We start from the raw sequence: 21,193 nt of genomic DNA, 5'->3' as shown, positions 1-21,193 counted from the left end.
CAAGAGATCCAGTATAAGTCATTTTACACTTGGTTGCATGCTGAAAATAGCAGATCTAGTGTAAAATCAGGCATCAAAGCCGGCCAAAATACATTTTAGTCAACTATATTTAGTCGACTAAAACTAGCTAGACTAACACTAAAACATACTAGATGACTAAAATGTGACTAAAACTAAATGAAAACTATTCAAGAGACTATGACTAAAACTAAAATCAACATTTCCTGTCAAAAACAAGACTGACTGATTCTACTTCTCCAAAGAGTTGGTTAGTGGAGCCACCTGTTGGTGGACTGCTGTCATTGCCATGAAATTGCATAGTACTACTATTTGATGCACAGATACTGTGCTTTTATGTATCTAAATACAAATGCAGATTGGACGCACATTTATTTCAATTTCTAAAACGGTTATTCCCAATACTTGATTCTGTTTGGCTGGTTGCCATGGTAAATCTCACGATAATCCACACCTTCAATCACTTTATATCGTTTCCAGCTGCGTTACATTTATCCCACAGTTCTGTAGCTGAACTGGGGAAGGGGAGCACTTGATTGCATTACAAACACTGGCCGTGCGGGTGTCTAAGCACCGCCCACGCTCATAATTATGACTGTGAACGTGTGGCTCCGGGCGGCCTCATAAAAACATCAAGCACCTCCTATTCCTCCGTCTGAGTAAAACAAGGAATTGTGGCTCGCTCTGGTGGTCGCAAAGCGGCGCAAAGTGTAGCTACTTTTGTGAATTAAGAATAGTTTTTGTAACTGCTTTAGAAAAGCAATAAAACGGTCCCAGTTTACCGGGTATTTTATAATTACTGTATTTAAGTAAATTTATTTAGTTACTTTCTTCTGGCTGCGGACCCCCATCTGAAAATATGTTGTTCCAGGGAACCCTTCCAGAAGTAAAGATTTGAGTTAAAACGTTCGCTCTGAAATAATATATATTAAAAGATTTACGCCACATTTTTGCGATTCTTCAAAAATAGATCTAGCGCAGCACTCGGTGCCACACGATGAGCTTTTAGATCTGCTATTTTTCAATAGCTAAAGAATAACCAAATGCTTAAAACACCAAAAGGGGTTCCCACCCTGAATGGGTCAAAATAAAATTGGTTTGGTTCTTTGTCCACTTCCTCCCGGGTGCTTCTGTATTCATTCCCACTAACAACAACGCTACGTGTTTGGAGTGGTGGTGCTGACAGATTCTGCGGAATCCGTCTGGAGAGATGAGCAGTTCTCCTGACAGGCTCTTGTTTCCTATTGTGTGTCTCTGTCCAGGCCCGAGGGGGTATGTTGCCGCCTCCAAGCTGGTGCGCTATCACCAGGCAACAGAGGATCCCCCCCCATCGCCATCGCCTCACCTACACCTGCCAGTGGGCGGGCCCACCATGAGGAGACATTCTACCCCAGAGAGCCAGTCCATGACGACCTTGACCCTGCCCTGCTTCCAGGTAATCCACATTTTGGGCTACGTAATTCTTCTGCTTGAACGGCGAATTGAATTGAATTTAATGGAATTTAATTTAAAGGTATATTAAGTGATTTCGCTTAATTAAAATATCACTTTTTTGTGTGATAATCCTCCCATATATAGAGTACACTGACCATATAAGGAGTTCCTCCCTGTCCCCAGTTAACCCCTGGGGTCAAAAAACCTTACGTTTTTTTTTTATGCTAGGATAGAGAGGGGCATTCCTCCAGTCATGATCGAGCGGGGCCTTGGTGCACGTGCTGTTGGCCTGTTGCATGTTGTCCCCCCCCCCCCCCACTGTAGAGCGGATTTTTTTCGTGAAAATACCTTCACTGCGGGAGTTTTTCACTAACCTTTGAAGAATCACCCGGTCGTGATCTGCCTTATCTGCCTGTCTTTATCAATTAACTTGTGTAAGGGAGTGAATGTGTTAACACTATTTTTGCTGGTACGATAATTGAGATTAACATGGTTTAATCTGTGGTACATTGAGGGGTGCATGGTTTAATCTGTGTACATTGAGGGGTGCATGGTTTAATGTTTGACCTGTGGTACATTGAGGGGTGTATGGTTTAACGTTTGACCTGTGGTACATTGAGGGGTGTATGGTTTAACGTTTGACCTGTGGTACATTGAGGGCAGGGCTCGACGCTTAGCATTTTTCCAAGTAGCACGTGTGCGCCTAAATTGAAAAATCTAGTAGCACACAAATTATTTTAGGAGCACGATGAAAAATGATGTATTTTTAAGGGGCGCTAGCCCCTCCTATATACAGCCTTTGTCCCCACACATCTCAAAATGAGCCATTGACGATCAACAGAGAAATTTCGTCAAAATTCTGCTAAATATGACATAAATTAAACGCCATTGACATTGAAGGGAAAATGTATGTCATATGTAAACGAGCAAATCAGCTAATCAATCACAGGCAACAGGCATTCTGATTGGCCAGTATGAGATGATATCTGATGTATGATGACAAGAGCGCCCCTCACTTAACATGGGTGTGATTTTTCTTTAATGAAGTGATATGAGGTAGGGGTGGAAATAATGTCAAAATATTATATCACTATCTTTTCAGCAATTATCACAAAATAGTTATATTCATCATATCATTGTTATGTTTGTTTTCATATAATATATATATAATCAATTTGTTTTATGCTAATACTTTGTAGATAGATCGATAGTAGCTCTGTTCCATTCCATACCTCTAATACGTGCAACACATTTGAGCTATGGACCAGAGCTAGATGGATAATATGTTGCTCATGGATGGATAGACAGGCTATCCGTTTTTATCCTGCTGTTCTATCATGTCAGTGTGCCATTCAGACAGTGCAGAGGCTGCTCGATGGTGAATTAGTATTGTAACATTCTCCTTGGCTTTGACTGACTGACTGATATTAATACGGTAATCCAGCCAGTTCGGTCATTCGCATTATCATTTACGCTGGGCACACGCTTTTGTAAGCAAACGCTAAACAAGGGTTGTTTTTGATAAACATCAATCCGTCCACTCCATGTGTGTGCGCGCGCGTGCGTGCACGGCTGCACGCTGTTTCACCCGCGTTTGGTTAAAAGTAAGATACGTTTGAACTTTGAACATTACAAACAAACTTTGCAAGCAATTCCTTCTGAATCTGTGCTATCATGCTAATGCTATCCCGTTGAGTTCGCTCTGACTTCTTTTCTGTCTGCCGCTGACAGGGAAGAGCACGGAGCAGCAACACAGGGAGGGGAGGGGCGGTGGGAGCAAAGGGGACAGATCTTCAAATGAACGTTGTTAGCTTGTAGCTCTTCTCTTTTTGGCGAACGACACTGCCGTTCAGAAATATAAATTTAGGTATAGAACCACGACTATAGAATGTGCACTTGCTGTAGACAGAGACTTGTCTTTATCACGATTGAATGGTCAAATCCTGTAGTCGCACCTGTGCTACAAATTGAATTTTACAACTCGCACAGTGATATTTTTAGTCGCAAATGCGAGTACCTAGTCGCACTGTCGAGCCCTGATTGAGGGCTACATGGTTTAATGTTTGACCTGTGGAGGCTGTGGTACATTGAGGGTTGCATGGTTTAATGTTTGACCTGTGGTACATTGAGGGTTGCATGGTTTAACGTTTGACCTGTGGTACATTGAGGGGTGCATGGTTTAACGTTTGACCTGTGGTACATTGAGGGGTGTATGGTTTAACGTTTGACCTGTGGAACATTGAGGGGTGCATGGTTTAACCCATTCTGACCTGAGATCAGATTCATACGAGGTTTCCACATGTGGACACACACTGGTCTGATTATAACCCATTCTGACCTGAGATCAGATTCTAAAAATGTCAGTCGTTCTTTGATTTTTCAAAAAAATAGCAGACCTACAAGCTCGTAGCGCGCCACTCGGTGGCGCGCTACGAGCTTGTAGATCTGCTATTTTTCAATAGCTGAAGCACAACATGATGCTATAACACCAAAACGGGTTCCCGTTCAGAATGGGTTAACGTTTGACCTGTGGTACATTGAGGGGTGTATGGCCCCCATAAGTGCTCAGGTCTGGTGGGAGGAGTACAGGTTGCAGGGACTATTATTCATTGACATGACAGTGTTGCCTGTCAAACGTGTGTGTGTGTGTGTGTGTGTGTGTTAATGGGATGTGTAATAATGATGTCTTTAACCTTGCCGAGTGGATTGCCGTGGCCAACGGTCGAGCCTTGTCATTCAATTATTCCATACTCGGCTCTTCATGCTTCGAGCGTCAATTACATTAGAAACACACGTGAGAGAGAGAGCGCGTGGGTGTGTAGCGAGATGGCACGCTTGTGGATGCAGACATTCGAATACATTCGGATTGTGAGACATGAATGTGCTTAAATTTGGGTCGCAGCTATTGATTATTTTTGTAGCGATTATTTTGTTAATTACTTTTTCCGTTTAATCGAATAATCTACAAGCATTTATTTTGTCAATATTATTGCGACTGTAGGTCGCATTTACTATGAAGACCTGCATTTCCTGTCCGTTCGTTCGTTCGTTGCGTCACCAAAGCCTCCATATATGGTCACGCCTTTTGACATCACGCCTCGTGACATCAACGCCTGCATATATGTAGTACCCAAAAAATTGCAGGTACGGAACGGAGCACGTGCGTGCGCGCTAGAACGCCTCCCCCTAGATTCAAGAAAAGACGCACCTATCCTCGCTTCACAAGACTTCCCAGGACACACCAAGTAGCCTGCAGTGGTGAAGGTTTACTAGCAGTGTGTGTGTGTGTGTGTGTGTGTGTGTGTGTCTGTCAGTGGCCTTGGAGGCTGTCACCTCCACCCTGGAGGCTGTCACCTCCATCAACCATGGCCCTGGCTCTCCTCAAATACACAGCTGGCTCCCGTTAAGTCACTAATCATGAGCACACATGGCATCCAATCAGTCACTTGCATATACACAGCGGCGCCGACTACGGGGTGCCTGGGAGCTGGAGCACCCCTGAACAAAATAGGAACACAAATTAGCACCCCTGAGCTTCCCTCTTCCATGATGACTGTGGTTTTGTCACGTAGTCGCATATGCAGTACACAGAACGCCGACACATCTCTCCAGCCAACCACAGTCCACACTGCTCCACTGCAGTGGTGGGAAACAGTACTCACATTTTTGTATCAATACCTACTCTGTTACAAGTGCATGTCTGGAGTTAAAAATGTACTTGAGTAAAAATACAAAAAGTATTGACATCGAAATGTACTTAAAGTAACAAAAGTAAAAGTGCTCATTATGCATAATGTATTGTCTCATTTCAAGTTTTGAAATGTATATAAAGATCATTTGAAAATGGCTCACAGTGAGTAGATTCGCTGTGTGCCCTGCCAGCCTCATCCTATTTAGCTGTTGGTTAATGGATGTTTTGTAATTATAATCAAAATCAACAAAGTAACGTAAGTAAAGTCTTCAAATAAATGTAGTGGAGTAAAAGTACAACATTTGCCTCTTGAGATGTAGGCTAGTGGAGTAGAAGTAAATGTAATGGAAATTGGAAATAAAGTAAAGTACAAATAACAAAATATAGTACTAGAGTACAGTACGTAAATTTAAATGTACTTAGTTACTTTTTACCACTACTCCTCCACTGATGCCCGGATGCACCAATCATTTATCGGCCAAGAGCCGTGCTCGCTGCATTGTTTTGTCAGCAAAAGGCTAATGAAGAGCTAATTGGTAATAATTGTGAGGGCAGAGCTAATGTCATTGCTGCTCCTGAGGCCACTCTTAGGAGGCGAGTAGACTGTTGATAGCCCCCATGGACTACTCCGTCATATTTAAGCAATATTACACTCAAGGGTCTGCGTTCCCTCATTAATGGCATGCCTGCGTTGCTGCAAGAATGAGCCGTTAAGCAAGTTCTGTAAGCAGCGCAGAAGTGCCATTAATGACAGTAACGCACACCCTCGAGTGTAATATTGCGATTTTACAACAATTACCCTTAAAACTAAGAGTCGCTAAAAAAATCATATTTTTTGTAATGACGGATGGAGCCACTATACGACCACGAATGTCCCAAGAAACTAGCTAGCCTAGCCACCAAGTCTGCTTCGCTCTGGGAGAAGAACATAGCTGAATTCTTTGTTTTAATTAGGTGTTCCATGATGCTGTTTTGAAGCACGGCTAGAAGGCTGTTTCAACCAAACAGCTTGCTTCCTCGAAACGACCTGTTGTATGAACTGCATTCATGCGCGCTATTATGTCTAAATTGTCTGAGTAACCTTTGCAAAGTGTGTCAGTTTGGTCTGCATGTGTCTGTGTATGATGGGCCTGCCGATGTAGTGCCGTGTACTTCCGGCTTCCGCGTATGCTAAACTCAAAGCACAGCCCCTGTAGTGGCAGAGAAATCAGTATAACATTTTGGATATCTTGGTGTGTTGACCTGCTCTTGTATATTACATATTGATTTAATTTTAACTTGACATCACTCACCCCATCCTACCAATTCCATCCACCCTTGCCCCTATCACCCATCATGTCACCCTCACCCTCTCCCCACCGTACCTGTCACCACCCCTTAAACCCGGTGCTCCTTCACCCCTCCCCCCACCTCCCTCCCTCCCTCCATCCGTCCCCAGGTGGTGGCGGGCTATGACTTCTCTGCGCGGGGGAATCACGAGGTGTCGCTGAGGGCGGGCGACCCCGTCCGGGTCCTGGAGCGCTACGACAAGCGGGGCAACCCAGAGTGGAACCTGGTGGAGACGCGGGGCGGCCAGCGGGGCTATGTCCCCGCCAACTACCTGACCATCATGTCCGTCGTCACAACTCCCACCCTGGCCTCGCCCACCCGCGCCTTCGCACCCTACCGCTAAGGATGCCCACAGGTGGCCCAAGGACGAGGCGGCTTGATTGTAACTTATTGGTTTCAACACACGGACGCGTTCCGAGAGAGACGGAGGCTGAGATATCTGTAAAGCTATGTACACTTTGTACAGAGTGGGAAATTGTATTTCCCGTATTTATGAAGGAGCATAGATCAACAAAAAAAAGACCAATGGGTTTGGTAGGGTTTTCCAGGCTGAAAGCACCTCAGTGCCAACGAGGAAGAAGGAGAGGCTCAATATAATGTCGGACAGGAAAATATTGTTCATGGGATAATATTATTAGGGTTTTAACACTAACCAGACACAAAGAAGATGGGCTGAAAGTATGCAGCAAGAAGATGCTGTTAAATTGACCCCCTATCAATGCATTTTGACTTTCTCCACCAGTAACCTACAGGATGACGGTAGACCGACACGATGACTGTTGATGCAAACATGATGCAATATCGTGCTTGTGGTGGTTGAAAACCACCCTTACTAAGAGCTAAGACTGAAGTGTGAGGTTTTAACCCGAAGGAGATTTGAACCCCAAATAGCTCGATTGACCACTTACGGCGACGTAACGTAAGAGACAATGGAAGAGAAATTATTCGCAGGAGGGAAGGAACCGTTTTTGGGCGTGCATGCAGGCATTTATGTGCGCTGGGCCAAGTATTATTGGTGTGTGTGTGTGTGTGTGTGTGTGTAGTGTGTCTCTGAAGTGGTGCTTCTGTCTGTAATATATTTTGCACCAACCTTTCTTCAGCACTGTTGAGAAGTGTGTGTGTGTTTACAGCGAGATGTCCCGAGTGATGGGTGCTCACCGTAGCTTGATGTAAATGGACACGCAGTGGTCGGAAAAGTACCCCTTAGTTTTACTTAAGTAAAAGTATAAATACTGCAATGATCTATATTGCAGTATGTATACTGTACTCCGTTACAAGTAGAAGTCCTGCATTAAAAATGTACTCAAGTAAAAGTACTTATTACTTATCTGCATCAAGAAGTAAAAGTACTATTGCAGAATGGCCCACTTCAGAAGTTCAAAATGGGTACAAAATATACAAAATATACAAGCTCACAATGCGTCGTTATGCGAAAATCACGTCGAAATCGCCCACTTACGACGAGCTCAAAGCTTAACAGGTCTGTGTTGTGCGACAGAGCATGAACTAGAAAAAGTGCTCCTCTGGGCATTTTTTCAGGATAGGAGCATTCTGTGTACCGATTTGTGTGAAATTTTGATTAAATCTGGAGTAATATCAAAAAATGTGTTATACATAAGTCAGCCTCCTGGTGGCGCTATAAAGAGCAGATGTGAAAAATACAGGACAAAGGTTTGTCCTTGGCCTCTAGGGAGTGTGCATTAGATTAAATTCACAAAAGTAGCTACGCTTTGCGCCACCAGAGTGAGCCACATCACTTCCTTGTTTTGCTCAGCATGTAGGCTATGTGACGGGAGAATAGTGCTTGATGTCTTTACGGGGCTGCCTGGAGCCACACATTCACAGTCATATGAGCCGGGCGGTGCTTAGACGCCCGCACGGCATGAGTTTGTAAAGCAATCAAGCGCTCCCCTTCCCCAGTACAGCTACAGAGCTGCAGAATTAGCTGGGAATTATATAAAGTGATTGAAGGTGTGGGTTATCGGTGAAATGTACAACGGTCACGTGACGGTAACCAGCCAATCAGAATCAAGTATTGGGACTAACTGTTTTAGAAACAAAGTTTTACACAGATCGGTGCACTTATAGGTAAAATAACGAATAGGCCATGATGCTGTTGTGATAAGTTTCAAGTGGCATTTGTTCATCGGCCTAGTGGGAATGTGCGTGCAAAATTTCACGGAAAGCACACGATGTGTTCATGAGTTGCGGCATTTTGTACAAAACGGAGCACTCATGTGAACTTTGAAAGCCAATCTTAGCCAATCAGGATGGAGTATGAAAAATCTGAAAGACTCCTTTTGTTGACTGGCTATAGAGAGACTGTGTACCAATTTGCATGACGTTTGGACAAAATCTGTAGGTGTAATGTCAAAAATGGTGTTTTGCAAATATGACACTAACAGGCCCATATGAAACTTTTGTGGCGGAGGTTCAGCTCTGGCATCCAGGGAGTGTGTGTGTGCAGAGTTTGCCTGCGATCAAGCAAACGGTGCCAGAGATTAGCTGTCCACAGACGGACACACGGACAGACGCACACAGACGGACGGAGTGAAAAACATCTCTCCCCATGCCTTTAGCTGGTGGAGACAATTAGGCTTCAGAAGGACTGATGGCGGAGGTGAAAGAGGAGGCTGGAGAGAAAACTGGGGGGGGGGGGGGGGGGGACACAAAAATAGCGAGCATGAAATGTCAGGCGGAGAGATAACAGAGAAAATAGGATGGTGGGAGGCAAACTAAATGAAGACGGAGAGGAAAGGGGAGAGAGAGGAAGGCAAGAAATTGCAGACTCTGTCAATCTTGCTCTTGCAGAGGCGGAAAGCTGGTGCCTCTCTTCCCTACTACTGTCCGCTCTGTTTATCTTGTCTTGACTCTGCTTTTAACTACCCTATTCTGCGCATGTAAGAAAACATTCTACGGAAATAGCACATTTCCATACCCGTATTTGAGCCTGTGTATCAGGTGAAGAGATTGGGTGTAGAAGGGATAAAAAGGCGTGGGCCAATTAAGGTATAACGAGTATAATAGGATTTAAGTTCCTTAACTTCCTTGATACTGACTGATACTGATATGGACAGAAAACCCATTGCGAGCCAACATATAGCAATACATCTCCTGATATCCTCAGAGACCTACAAACGTTGACTCAAGTCTCACATTCAGCTCCTGACCTGCATGGGAGAGAGAGGCCTCATATTGAAGCTTAGGTTACTTGGCAAAAGGCAAATGCAATAACTACTTTTGATGTTTGTTTGTTTTTAATGCTGCACTACTAGAGAATGTTCATGCATGGCGAATTTTGGCGGCCCCAAGTGGCAGCAAGAAGTAACTGTTTTGATACTTGAGCCACTGGTCATATAGCAGACCACTGAAGTTCATTGCGGTACATGTATAGTATTTTAATCAGGGACGATGGGCTGATCTATAATGCGTTTTCAATCCCTTATGTGATTTCTAAAAAAATCATATATATTTTGCTTAAAAAGTTTGCATAGTGCAGCTTTAAATGACAATAGCCATGACCAGGCTCGCATATCAACATACATGTGAGTCTTAAATGCTACATATAACCACCTACTAACCACTTGTGTGACAACAAGCTGCTAGCAATATTTTTGGTCAGTGCGATTGGTTGGTAAAGATGTACCTTCTTTGTAGGCACGGCATGAGAGGGCAGTTCCATAATGTGTGTGTGTGTGTGTGTGTGTGTGTGTGTGTGTGGCGTGCACGCATGTGCGTGTGTGTGAGTGGGCGTGTTATTCAAATTGGGCATGAGGCAGGGAACGAGGTCACATTTTTCAGCCACGATATTGCTCTCCATTCTGAGTCACAGAGTTTTTTCTGCAGACTTATCGGTTTCAGCTGCTGGAGAGGAGCTGATGAGCCATGCTACCGAACCAGTGACGACACAGTGTTACATTGCCCCCCCCCCCCCCCCCAGACAGCTTAGCGCCCACATCCATCTGGATGTCAGAGGTGTGTGTGTGAGAGAGAGAGAGAGTGTTGAAGTGCGTGCATGGATATAGGAAGCATTTTATGTGTAGTCTGCGTGCGTGTAGGGCCGTCGTCACGATTTCTGACTTGAGCTGACGATTCATTTGTCCACACGTACAGATAATTGCGATTGACTATTTAATTGTTTTTGCATTGAACAATGGAACGTTACAATTTGTGTTTTGACAAACGACTGAACACGTTTAATTAATAAATAAATAAATCGCCAAAAAACGTATACAAAATAGCAGAAATAGTTGGATATCTACAAGCTTTGGTGCAGTGGTTTTCAACCCTTTTCATTTCAAGTTCCATTACTTATTCTGCATTTGAGCCACAGACCACCGTTTGATGAGGTGTAAAACTAAAGAATGTCCACATATCCATGCTGTATTGATGTCAGTACCATTAGGAGAGATAACAGGCAAACATTGATGAAAATAACAATTCTACTTCTACATTCTCTAATTGTGTAGACTTCTGGTAAATTAACTTAAGTAATGCAGAAGTTTAACGATAATGTAACTCTTGAAGGGTCCATTTGGTTTTGTTTTACACTCAGATCTAATAAGGGTTCATTTGGTTAACATCTCTCCATTTAGCTGGGGACCACCTGGAACCCCCTCAGGGACCACTGGTTGAAAACCACTGCTATGCTTGAAAATGTATGGACTTTTTTATTTACGTGGAAATGGACGATTATGAAAAAGTATATTAAGTTATTATCTCTAATAATAATAATATTTCTGTAATAATTGTGTGACAGCCAGGCCTGCATATAATGTGTGTGTGTGTGTGTGTGCTGAATTTGAGAGCAAGGATGAAGCCACACTGCACCACTAGAGGGAGTAAAAGACTGTGTGTGTGTGTGTGTGTGTGTGTGTGTGTGTGTGTGTGTGTGTGTGCACGCGCAACAGAGAACTTTAAATGTACTTTTGTCAGTATTGGTGCTTACCTAACAAAACTAGTGGGCCTTGAAATAACACTGTATGTACATTCTAGTTGATGTTCAAAATTATGTGATGTCAGCTTGTCATGTAACCTGCTGTCTAATGTGTTCTTAAGAAGCTAGTGTATACCATTAATTTGTCAAATGTAATTTATTGCTTTTTAACGATGTGGTTATTTTTTTCTATTTGGTAGCCTGCTCATTTGTGACTGTTGCCAAAGATATTTTGAACTGACCTACAAACCTAACACAACACTTTTCACACACCCAATATGCTACAGAATACTACAAACCGTGAAACACATTATTAATAAAAAAACATGTTCTTACATTCTCTTCACTCTTTTTGAACACAAAATGCCAAAACACACAGGTGTTTCAATTAAGGTGTTTTCCAGCAATTCAAGCCGACAGATTCTTCACGCTGGGAGGCAAACTGCAGCTGTGGAATAGATATTGCATTGGAGTCAACGAAGGCCAGCTAAACCAGCGTAGAACAAACACTATTTCTGAACAACTGCGACCATTTTCCTGGGCCTACTTCGGCCCAGGAAAATAAAAGAGTCACACATTGTTTTCTGCCGTGTTGATTTTCGATGTGTGTACACTGACTGTATGTTTACTGTGCTATATCTAAAGAGCACAAAGTAAGTTTCTGAACGCGCCCAAAAGCATTCAGCAGTCAGCTCGTAACATGGCTCGTTAGACTTTCAATCCATACCTCCTGCGTTGAGTGGGTTCGAATCCTGCTCATGCCATAATTTTTGTATCCACCGCAATGGTGGTGTTCCGGTGAAATCGGTGACCCACGGAAATATGTGACAATTTTGTGGACGTCACAGAGTGGCCGAGATTTTGGGTATTGGAATTTGGCTATACATCTCGGTCACTTTAGCATGGCACGGTGAAATTGGTGACCTGCCGAAATACGTGTCCAATCTGGTGGACTAAATACCGCTTGGTTGAACGCTGCTAATAAACAAATCAGTGATTTACGTTCGGACATTGACATTATGTGATGATGTTGTCTACACAATTGTCACATATTTCACCATAACCGCACCGTGCTGGAATGACAAGTGCGAGTGAGCGAGTGGCCGAGATTTGGGGTTTTGGAATTCAACATTTCAGATTTCTGTCAGGTTGAGTTCCCACATTATTATTGACCGATACGGATCACTCGATCAAATTGAATGACTGACCACAGGAATTTATGCCCATAGTTCAAGCAAGACTTCATGGGAAACAATGGAATTACATGCAGGGTATTCTAGCAAGCCCCCTCTAAGATGAGTTTTAACCTTTCCATGGCAGAAAACCCGGGGGGCAGCTGCATCCATTTCTGATGCCCGATGTTCAATGTTTTGGCTTGTACTGTAGGGCTAGTAGCCAGTTTGATTATACCATGCACACATGGTGATTTCTGTCCATATCGCTGTCGTCAGAAACCACCTATCTCCATATTTCCTCTTGTGTTTTTTGAGGTGTGCGAGCCCCTCCTGTGCCCAGCTTTGTGTGTCTGTCTGTGTGTGTACCCCATAGCGACGATTTGAATGGCTTAGGGCTGAAAATGTGAGGACAGAAAAGTGAGTACGCCAAAAGTGATTGGCCGGATTGTGATGATGTATGATAAGAACGTCCCTCACTTCACACGAGTGTGACTTTTCATAAGCCAATGCCCTATACATCATCGTATCACGGTGTCCCACAAAGGTGTAAAAAAAGAAATCACCCCTGTGGGAGTGAGGGGAGCTCTTATCATCATACATCATCTCATGAACAATTGAATGTATGTGATAGGTTAGCCGATTTGCTCGTGTACATGACGTAAATTTTCCCTTTATTGTCAGAGGCATTTAATGTTTGTTGCCACAAATTTACGTCATATTTGAGGCGCACATGACCACATTTTTCGCCTGTATGAGCATGTTGTCTGACAGGAAGTACTGTACATCCCTGTCAGAACAGTATGCAAGGTGGTTGTGTCGTCAGCTTAACATTCTTTTTCTGCAAGCAGAATTTTAATGCAGTGATATATGCTATACCCTTAGGCCAACCGTGCCCTCAGAATGACTGTGTGCAAGGGCGTGCGCGCACACGCAAAATACTTTTGACGTAGTACATATTCCTTTAATCGTAGCAGGCTTCTATGTGCATCAGTGCATCCTCATCTGTCTTTCATGCATCGTTCATTCATCATGTGTAATAAGATGCACTCGTTTGTGTGATATACGTACATTACTTCATTCATCCTTGTGTGTGTGTGTGTGTGTGTGTGTGTGTGTGTGAGAGTGATGGCTCCTGCAGTATGACGGCAAACAGAGCTGATGCTATAAATATCTCGGCCTCCAAACTGGGGCTCAGCTAAAAATAGAACGCAGCCTGCAGCGTGCAGGATCCCCTCAACACACACACGCACACACACACTGCCGCATGCTGGTCAACACCGGAACTGAATGGAACTGCAGTAGATTTCATTAAGCTGGGAAGGGGAGGAGTTACACCAAGGGTGGGCAACTTTGAAGATGGAGAAGGGCCACTATAGTTCCACACTCACTCCAGAGGGCCACTATAGTTCCACACTCACTCCAGAGGGCCACTATAGTTCCACACCCACTCCAGAGGGCCACTATAGTTCCACACTCATTCCAGAGGGCCACTATAGTTCCACACCCACTCCAGAGGGCCACTATAGTTCCACACTCATTCCAGAGGGCCTCTATAGTTCCACACTCATTCCAGAGGGCCACTATAGTTCCACACCCACTCCAGAGGGCCACTATAGTTCCACACCCACTCCAGAGGGCCACTATAGTTCCACACTCATTCCAGAGGGCCTCTATAGTTCCACACTCATTCCAGAGGGCCACTATAGTTCCACACTCATTCCATAGGGCCACTATAGTTCCACACTTACTCCAGAGGGCCACTATAGTTCCACACTCACTCCAGAGGGCCACTATAGTTCCACACTCATTCCAGAGGGCCACTAGTTCCACACTCACTCCAGAGGGCCACTATAGTTCCACACTCATTCCAGAGGGCCACTATAGTTCCACACTCATTCCAGAGGGCCACTATAGTTCCACACTCATTCCAGAGGGCCGCTATAGTTACACACTCATTCCAGAGGGTACTATGTTTAGTGGTCCTGCACGAGACCTCCTGTGGTTGTTAAACACCATCCATTTAAGGTTTGCTGAAAGTATACAAGTCTCATACAGTATCAGCCGTACACAAGTCTATTCCTGTTGAGAGACCTAATGCAGTGGTTCCCAAAGTGGGGTCCTTGAGAGAGTTCCAGGGTGTCCCCAGATAAATTATAATTAGGAACCAAATGGACCCTTATGCATGGGTCTGTAACTCAGACAGTGTACACATGGAAACAAATGGTTAAAAGTCAAATTAACTTTGATTTTACAATATACATTGGGGTCCCAGTCCAAGAGAAATGCCATTAAATGGGGCCCCGTAGCCTAATTCAGGTAGAACCTTTTGGGTCCTTTAAATGAAAATCTCTGCTAGAGCTGTACAAATCTTCTCTTATGGGGGTCCCTGGCATATCTTTTCATATTGGGGTCCGCAGGCTAATGAGTTTCAATTTGGGGGTCCTTGACATGAAAAAGCTTGGGAACCACTGACCTAATATACTGTAAAACCATAAACCACTGACTGTCATGAGATGTCATCATGAGACTATATGACTAAAATAAAAATTAGCTGTCAAAATCAACACTGTCGCCAGCGTGCATGTGGGCACCATCAAACTCATGATGGAAAATGAACACACGCACACACAAACAATAAGGCACGCACGCATGCATGCACGCACACATGTCTGTGTGAGTAGTGTGTCTGTCTGTCTGCTGACAGTTATCATTTGAAAGCCAAAGTCTTTAGCATGCTGTGTGTTTGGTGTAGAGTTGAATGCACGTGCACAGCTGGGGTCATCGCTATGTTGGCTTGTGGTGGACATTTTTTGTCGACATTCCATTTTTGCCACAGACATACAACATGAGACAATAATAATACCAGACAACACAAAGAGCTAGCCCTGTATGACCATAACAGGTCTGTACTGTAACTCTTGAGTGTGTTCAAATGGAACCAAATGGACACTTACATTTGGTTCCATTTGAACACACTTAGAGTTAGGGGGTCCTTGCAAATAATACATTTGAGAACCACTAGTACTAGACTACTAGTGGACTCCTAATGTGACATAGTGTCATAATAAATAAATGTTGTACATATTCTGGAGAAAACCTGGAGATTGACATACAGTAATTGGGTGTTATGATCAAAATAAGATCATAATGAATCAAAATCAAAACTTTGCCACGCACGCACACACCCCATATGTTTTGGAATTGAAGAGCATACAAATTGAGGGCTAAAGCCTCATCCCCATTTCTCAGTATTTATCTCTCTCTCTCTCCCTGCCTCCCAGTGGTAAACAAACCCTCATCAGTATGTGTTGTGTCCATGTGGGTCCAGTGCCAAAAGCCAATCCGTTGAGCCTTTAGAAATGGTGTATAACAAACAATATGCACACACACACACACACACACACACACACACACACACACACACACACACACACACACACACACACACAGTATACACTACCACTCTCCACGATATATGCAGTATGCATAGAGACGAGAGAAGGGATAAGAGATGAAGACATAGAAAGAGATTGCGCGTGTGTGTGTGTGTGTGTGTTTTTCATGAATATAAACCTGCAGACACACAAACACTGATACAGTGCATTGTAGTCGATTTGATTGACCTACATTCACCCTGTTTGGATGAAAACACTGCCACTATTGTTTAAACAAGCTTAGCTACAGCTCAGCCTTACAGATGGATAGATTTAATGAATATATGGCTGACGGTGTTCAACTCTGTCCAGTGTGGAGTGGACTCTTTTTAATGTGATGCGTGACAATATTTTAGTACCGCTAAAACGTGCTAAGAGTAAGACCCAAAACTTAGGAAAGCCTTGACTAGGTACAGACTCGGTGAACACAGCCTTGCTATAGGGAAAGACACCCACTGCACATAAAATGTGGTGAACACAGAGCTACACTTTCTAACCACCTCTTATACCAAGACATCAGAGACACATACTAACTTCCCACAGAATACACACACACCCAACGTGATTTTGAAACTGACCAACGACAAAAAACTCCCATACCTATTGGGACAAATACAACAGTGTGCAAAGTAACACAGCAGCAAGACCACCCTAAAGACCAAAAAGAAGAATCTATCTAAAAAGAAGAAGATATTGCGATAAAATTTAAAAAAAAACTGCATTCCCATATAGACTACATAAGCCAGCAACCGAACTACTACTTTGATTAAATTCAAATGTCCTTCTATAATTAATTTGCTCTTTAATTGTTTTGTGTAAAGCACTTTTAATTGACATTTACATTTTTGAAATGTTTTAAACAAATAGGCCTAAGCCCAAACTTCCAATGTATCCTCGTGTGTGTGTGTGTGTGTGTGTGTGTGTGTGTGTGTGTGTAGTATTACCATATCCACACTGGCTGTCTTGTGAAAATAGCGTGGCAAGCTAGTTACACACACACGTGTGATACGCGTTGATGATCATGGAATCGGTGCCACGTGAGACATAGGCTATAGTAGTATAGGCTACCATGATAATATCACTGCTTCCTTCGTACTGTATGTCTCCCTCCCTCTCTCATTCAATCCTATCTGCTCTCTCTCTCTCTCTCTCTCTCTTTCTCTCACACACACACACACACACACACACACACACACACACACACTTTCTTCAAAAGAGGTAAATGATACCATGAATGACCTTGTTCTGCACTGATCATGCACCATCTGCCTCCTCCATCCCCCTCTATCCTTCCATCCCTCCATCTCTCCGTGGGCGTTGTCTCTTCACACTGATTTGATGGCCAGTAAAAACAACCGGATGGCTGACCGTCCATCTTTGGGGCGAGGAAGAGGAGAGAGGGGGAGGAAGGTAAAGGAAGGGGACGAGAGCGGACATAATGAGGAAGTGTGACAGAAATGGGTGGCTGAAGAGAAAGGATGGGGTGCAAATAGGAAGTGGAGGAGGAGGAAGGGGGCTGTTGGAGGGAAGAAGGAATAGGTATACTGTATAGGTGGTATACTGTAGTCTGACTGTTGCCTCTCGCAATGTTCAAATGCTTCCATCATACAGTCTGGAGCAACGGAAGCTCTGATCATGAGTAAAACATAAATGCTTCCGTCATACAGTCTGGAGCAACGGAAGCTCTGATCATGAGTAAAACATAAATGCTTCCGTCATACAGTCTGGAGCAACGGAAGCTCTGATCATGAGTAAAACATAAATGCTTCCATCATACAGTCTGGAGCAACGGAAGCTCTGATCATGAGTAAAACATAAATGCTTCCGTCATACAGTCTGGAGCAACGGAAGCTCTGATCATGAGTAAAATATAAATGCTTCCGTCATACAGTCTGGAGCAACAGAAGCTCTGATCATGAGTAAAATATAAATGCCTCCGTCATAAAAACAGTGACGGAAGTGTGTCTGTTTCTATAGGGAGTTCCAACTTCCAGGGGGTCCCCAATCCCCATGCAGCTAAATGATAGTTGGGAACCAAATGGACCCTTATGGGTCTGTACTGTCTGTAACTCAGTGTACAAATGGAACCAAATGGACCCTTATCGGTCTGTAACTCTGAGAGTGTACAAATGGAACCACATGGACCCGTTAGGGTCCATTTGTACACTCTCTGAGTTAAATTAATTTAGATTTTACAATATACATTGGGGTCCCAGAGATAGAAATGGGGGCCTAATTCAGGTAAAACCGGGGGCCCTTGAAATTAAAATGGTTGAAAATCACTGATAGAGCGGTGAAAATCTTCTCTTATGAGGGGTCCTTGTCCCTGTATTTTCTAATGGGGGTCCGCAGCCTAATGATGAGTGTCAATTTGGGGGTCTTTGACATGAAAACATTTGGGAACCCCTGAGCTAACACAGGATGTCTGTCCTATAACTGTAGACCCCCCCCCCCCCCTTAGTCAGGAGTCAAGTCTGCGCACTCGCTTCACGCAAAATTATCTTTCATCGTATCATTTATTTATATATCTCTATTTTTCATAGATACAGTACACTGAGTACAGTATGTCAGTACAGTATGCCATTACGTATGCTGCCGTTGCATTTAAGACAAACACACTTGGAATGTAAAATAGTGGGGAGGAAAAAAGTCTTCCACCCGTTCTGTATGTAAAGTAGTATAGGTTTTCAGGATCTTTGCCTCACACATTACATTTCTGACCTTGAACACAAAGCATTGCGTTGAGGGTTTGCCTGCTAAGAAGCCATGAAGGGAGCCGACAGGTCCTTCTTAAATGCTTTGTTTTGTGTGGCTTTCGCCTTTATTTTATATTTTTTATAGAGGGACAGACAGTAGGCTGACAGGAAATGGGGAGAGAGATGGGGGGGGGGTGACATGCAGTAAAGGCCGTCGAGATTGGGAGTCGAACCCGCGGCACACTGCCAGACTTGGACCACCGGCGCAGGCCGACAGACGGGCTCCTTCTTGATGAGGAGGAGTTTTGCGATTTTAGTTTAAAAATATAATTGTATACATTTGGATTAGTATTCTTTTACAGGCATGTCATGTGGTCTACCTGTCCTGCACATCCTTTAATTGTGATCTACTGGTAGATCGTGAAGTACCTTTTGGTCACAACATTGGAAGTTGCAACAAGGTACTATACCTAATTGCGTATCTCAGCGAGGGTGAAAGACTATTCCAACTACGTGGCTTCCCGCGTGCGGTTAGGGTAAGAGACAGGGTTGTGAACGAGAGTAATGTTGGGAATAGCGGGCTTCAGAATACCGGCATGTGACCCCCTGTAAGGGAGGCATTAACACTGGCATACCCAAAGAATATGTACAGTACAGGGCTATGGTTGGAGATAGAAAATGAAATGCGACTCTGTCCCTGGCTGTCACCACTATAGCCGTGAAGAAAAACTCTATTGAGAAATGGTTGCACCAAAGTAACCTGGTGTGACCTAAAGATGACAAGTCAATATTTTCAGAACTTTACTGGGAAGTCGGGGGTTCAAGAAATTCGACTGTATGTATGGGATTGCCAGGTTGTGTTATCATTATTAGGAAATGTTGTCCATTTACCTATGTCTGCTCATCATATCATATATATACTGTAAGTTACAACTGTCAGTTGCCATATGAGTTTAATATGGAATGGTTTGATAAGGTAAGAGAATAGAATAAGGGTAACCGTGGGATTAGAATGGTTTAGGTTCCTCAACCATTTTGAGCTAAAGACCTAGCATTATTTCATAGACTTCTCAGGGGTCACCACACCCTTTAATTTGTTTTTATAAATATTTGACATTAATGATCTTAAAAGCCAAATTTATACTAGTTGCACGCCACTGAAAGTAGCACATCTACAGGCTCGTTGCAGCACGACGCGTTGTGAACTTATTTTACGAGCAACAAATTAGATCAAGCCCTTCACAGTCAAGCTCCCCGCATGTCTATTATTTCAAAAATGTTCGTACTGGATTTATTTAAATATTTAAACTTTTTTTCTTAATTCTTTTTTTATTTTATTATTTAGGCCTACTTACTCCCTCTTTTTTTGCTCTAATTATTTAACTGTAAGTGGGGCACCCCCATGGGGGTGTGTACAAAGATCCGACACACCAAATGTCCGAAGCGCGGGGTCTGACATACGCTGCTCCCGTGCTTGCTGTTATGGTTAGGTTAGGGATTGAGGTTTCGGATCAATAGTATTGAACTAAAGCCTGTACCCATACCATGGGCTCTATTTCCGTCCATGCTAAACCCCTTATCCCTAAACTTCTTTGCCTTTTTTTTACTATTTTGAAAATCATTTCTGAATAGTTAAAATAGCCGATCTACACATCGACACATTCTGAGCTTGTAGATTTGAACTATTCAAAAATGTTTTTGCAAAAATAGAGCCCCATATGTAGAAATGATTGAAGGTCACTGCCAAGCTGTTATGTTATGTATATTTCAGTTAGGGAGGGGGGGGGGGGGGGAGAGGGACAATTTCTGTTACACGCAAACTGTCACTGCATGCATTACTATAAATGGTGCATTTATATATTGCCTTTATCCAAGGCGCTTTACATAGATTGTGCATTACATTCACCCATTCACTACATTCACCCATTCACACACTGATGCCAGAGGAAACCATGCAAGGCACCAACCAGCACATCAGGAGCAATTAGGGGTTCAGAGTCTTGCTCAAGGACACCCCGACACTAACTCTGGGGGAGCCCGGATTCGAACTGGCAACCTTGCAGCAGGTGCCATCCGGCCACTCTACCCCTGAGCCACCGCCACCAGCACCGCCGCACTATGGTGCTTTAAATACTACATGTCAAGCTGCATGCATTACTATGGTGCTCTGATAATGCATGTCAAGCTGCATGCTATCACTGAGTGCATTTCCTCTCCTGCCATCACTGCCCTGCAGGAACCATCAGTCAGATATCTCACTCTGTGTCTCACTGCCATACATCTGTCTGCTCCTGTCAGTCTCTCTCTCTCTCTCTCTCTCTCTCTCTCTGTATATATATATACTGCACTCACTTATCTCCCCTTCTTTCTTTCTTTCTTTCCACTTCTCCTGTGATTGCGTGTCTTGCAAGAACCAATAGCTTAATGTAACAGCTTGGCACTCTGTGTCTCACTGCCATATACATCTGTCTGCTCCCCCC

The 21,193-nt window shown here is 43.6% G+C and overlaps 1 protein-coding gene across 4 annotated transcripts in view; it reads left to right on the top strand.

Moving 5' to 3' along the window:
• arhgef37 (Rho guanine nucleotide exchange factor (GEF) 37) overlaps positions 1-21,193 on the top strand; it is a 147,672-nt gene that overhangs the window by 32,269 nt on the left and 94,210 nt on the right. For 2 of the 4 annotated variants that reach the window (XM_080774327.1, XM_080774328.1), the window contains 2 exons: positions 1,281-1,453; positions 6,582-10,684. In XM_080774327.1, the coding sequence (XP_080630453.1) occupies positions 1,281-1,453; positions 6,582-6,815 (407 nt within the window). In that variant the 3' untranslated portion in view covers positions 6,816-10,684. Of the gene's footprint in view, positions 1-1,280; positions 1,454-6,581; positions 10,685-21,193 lie in introns of those variants that run through there. The other 2 variants (XR_013964761.1, XM_080774329.1) reach the window with 2 other exon arrangements.

This window comes from Protomyctophum bolini, assembly GCF_963924005.1.
Source record: "Protomyctophum bolini genome assembly, chromosome: 10".
Taxonomy (NCBI): domain Eukaryota; kingdom Metazoa; phylum Chordata; class Actinopteri; order Myctophiformes; family Myctophidae; genus Protomyctophum; species Protomyctophum bolini.
This window is presented reverse-complemented; position numbering and strand designations above follow the sequence as displayed.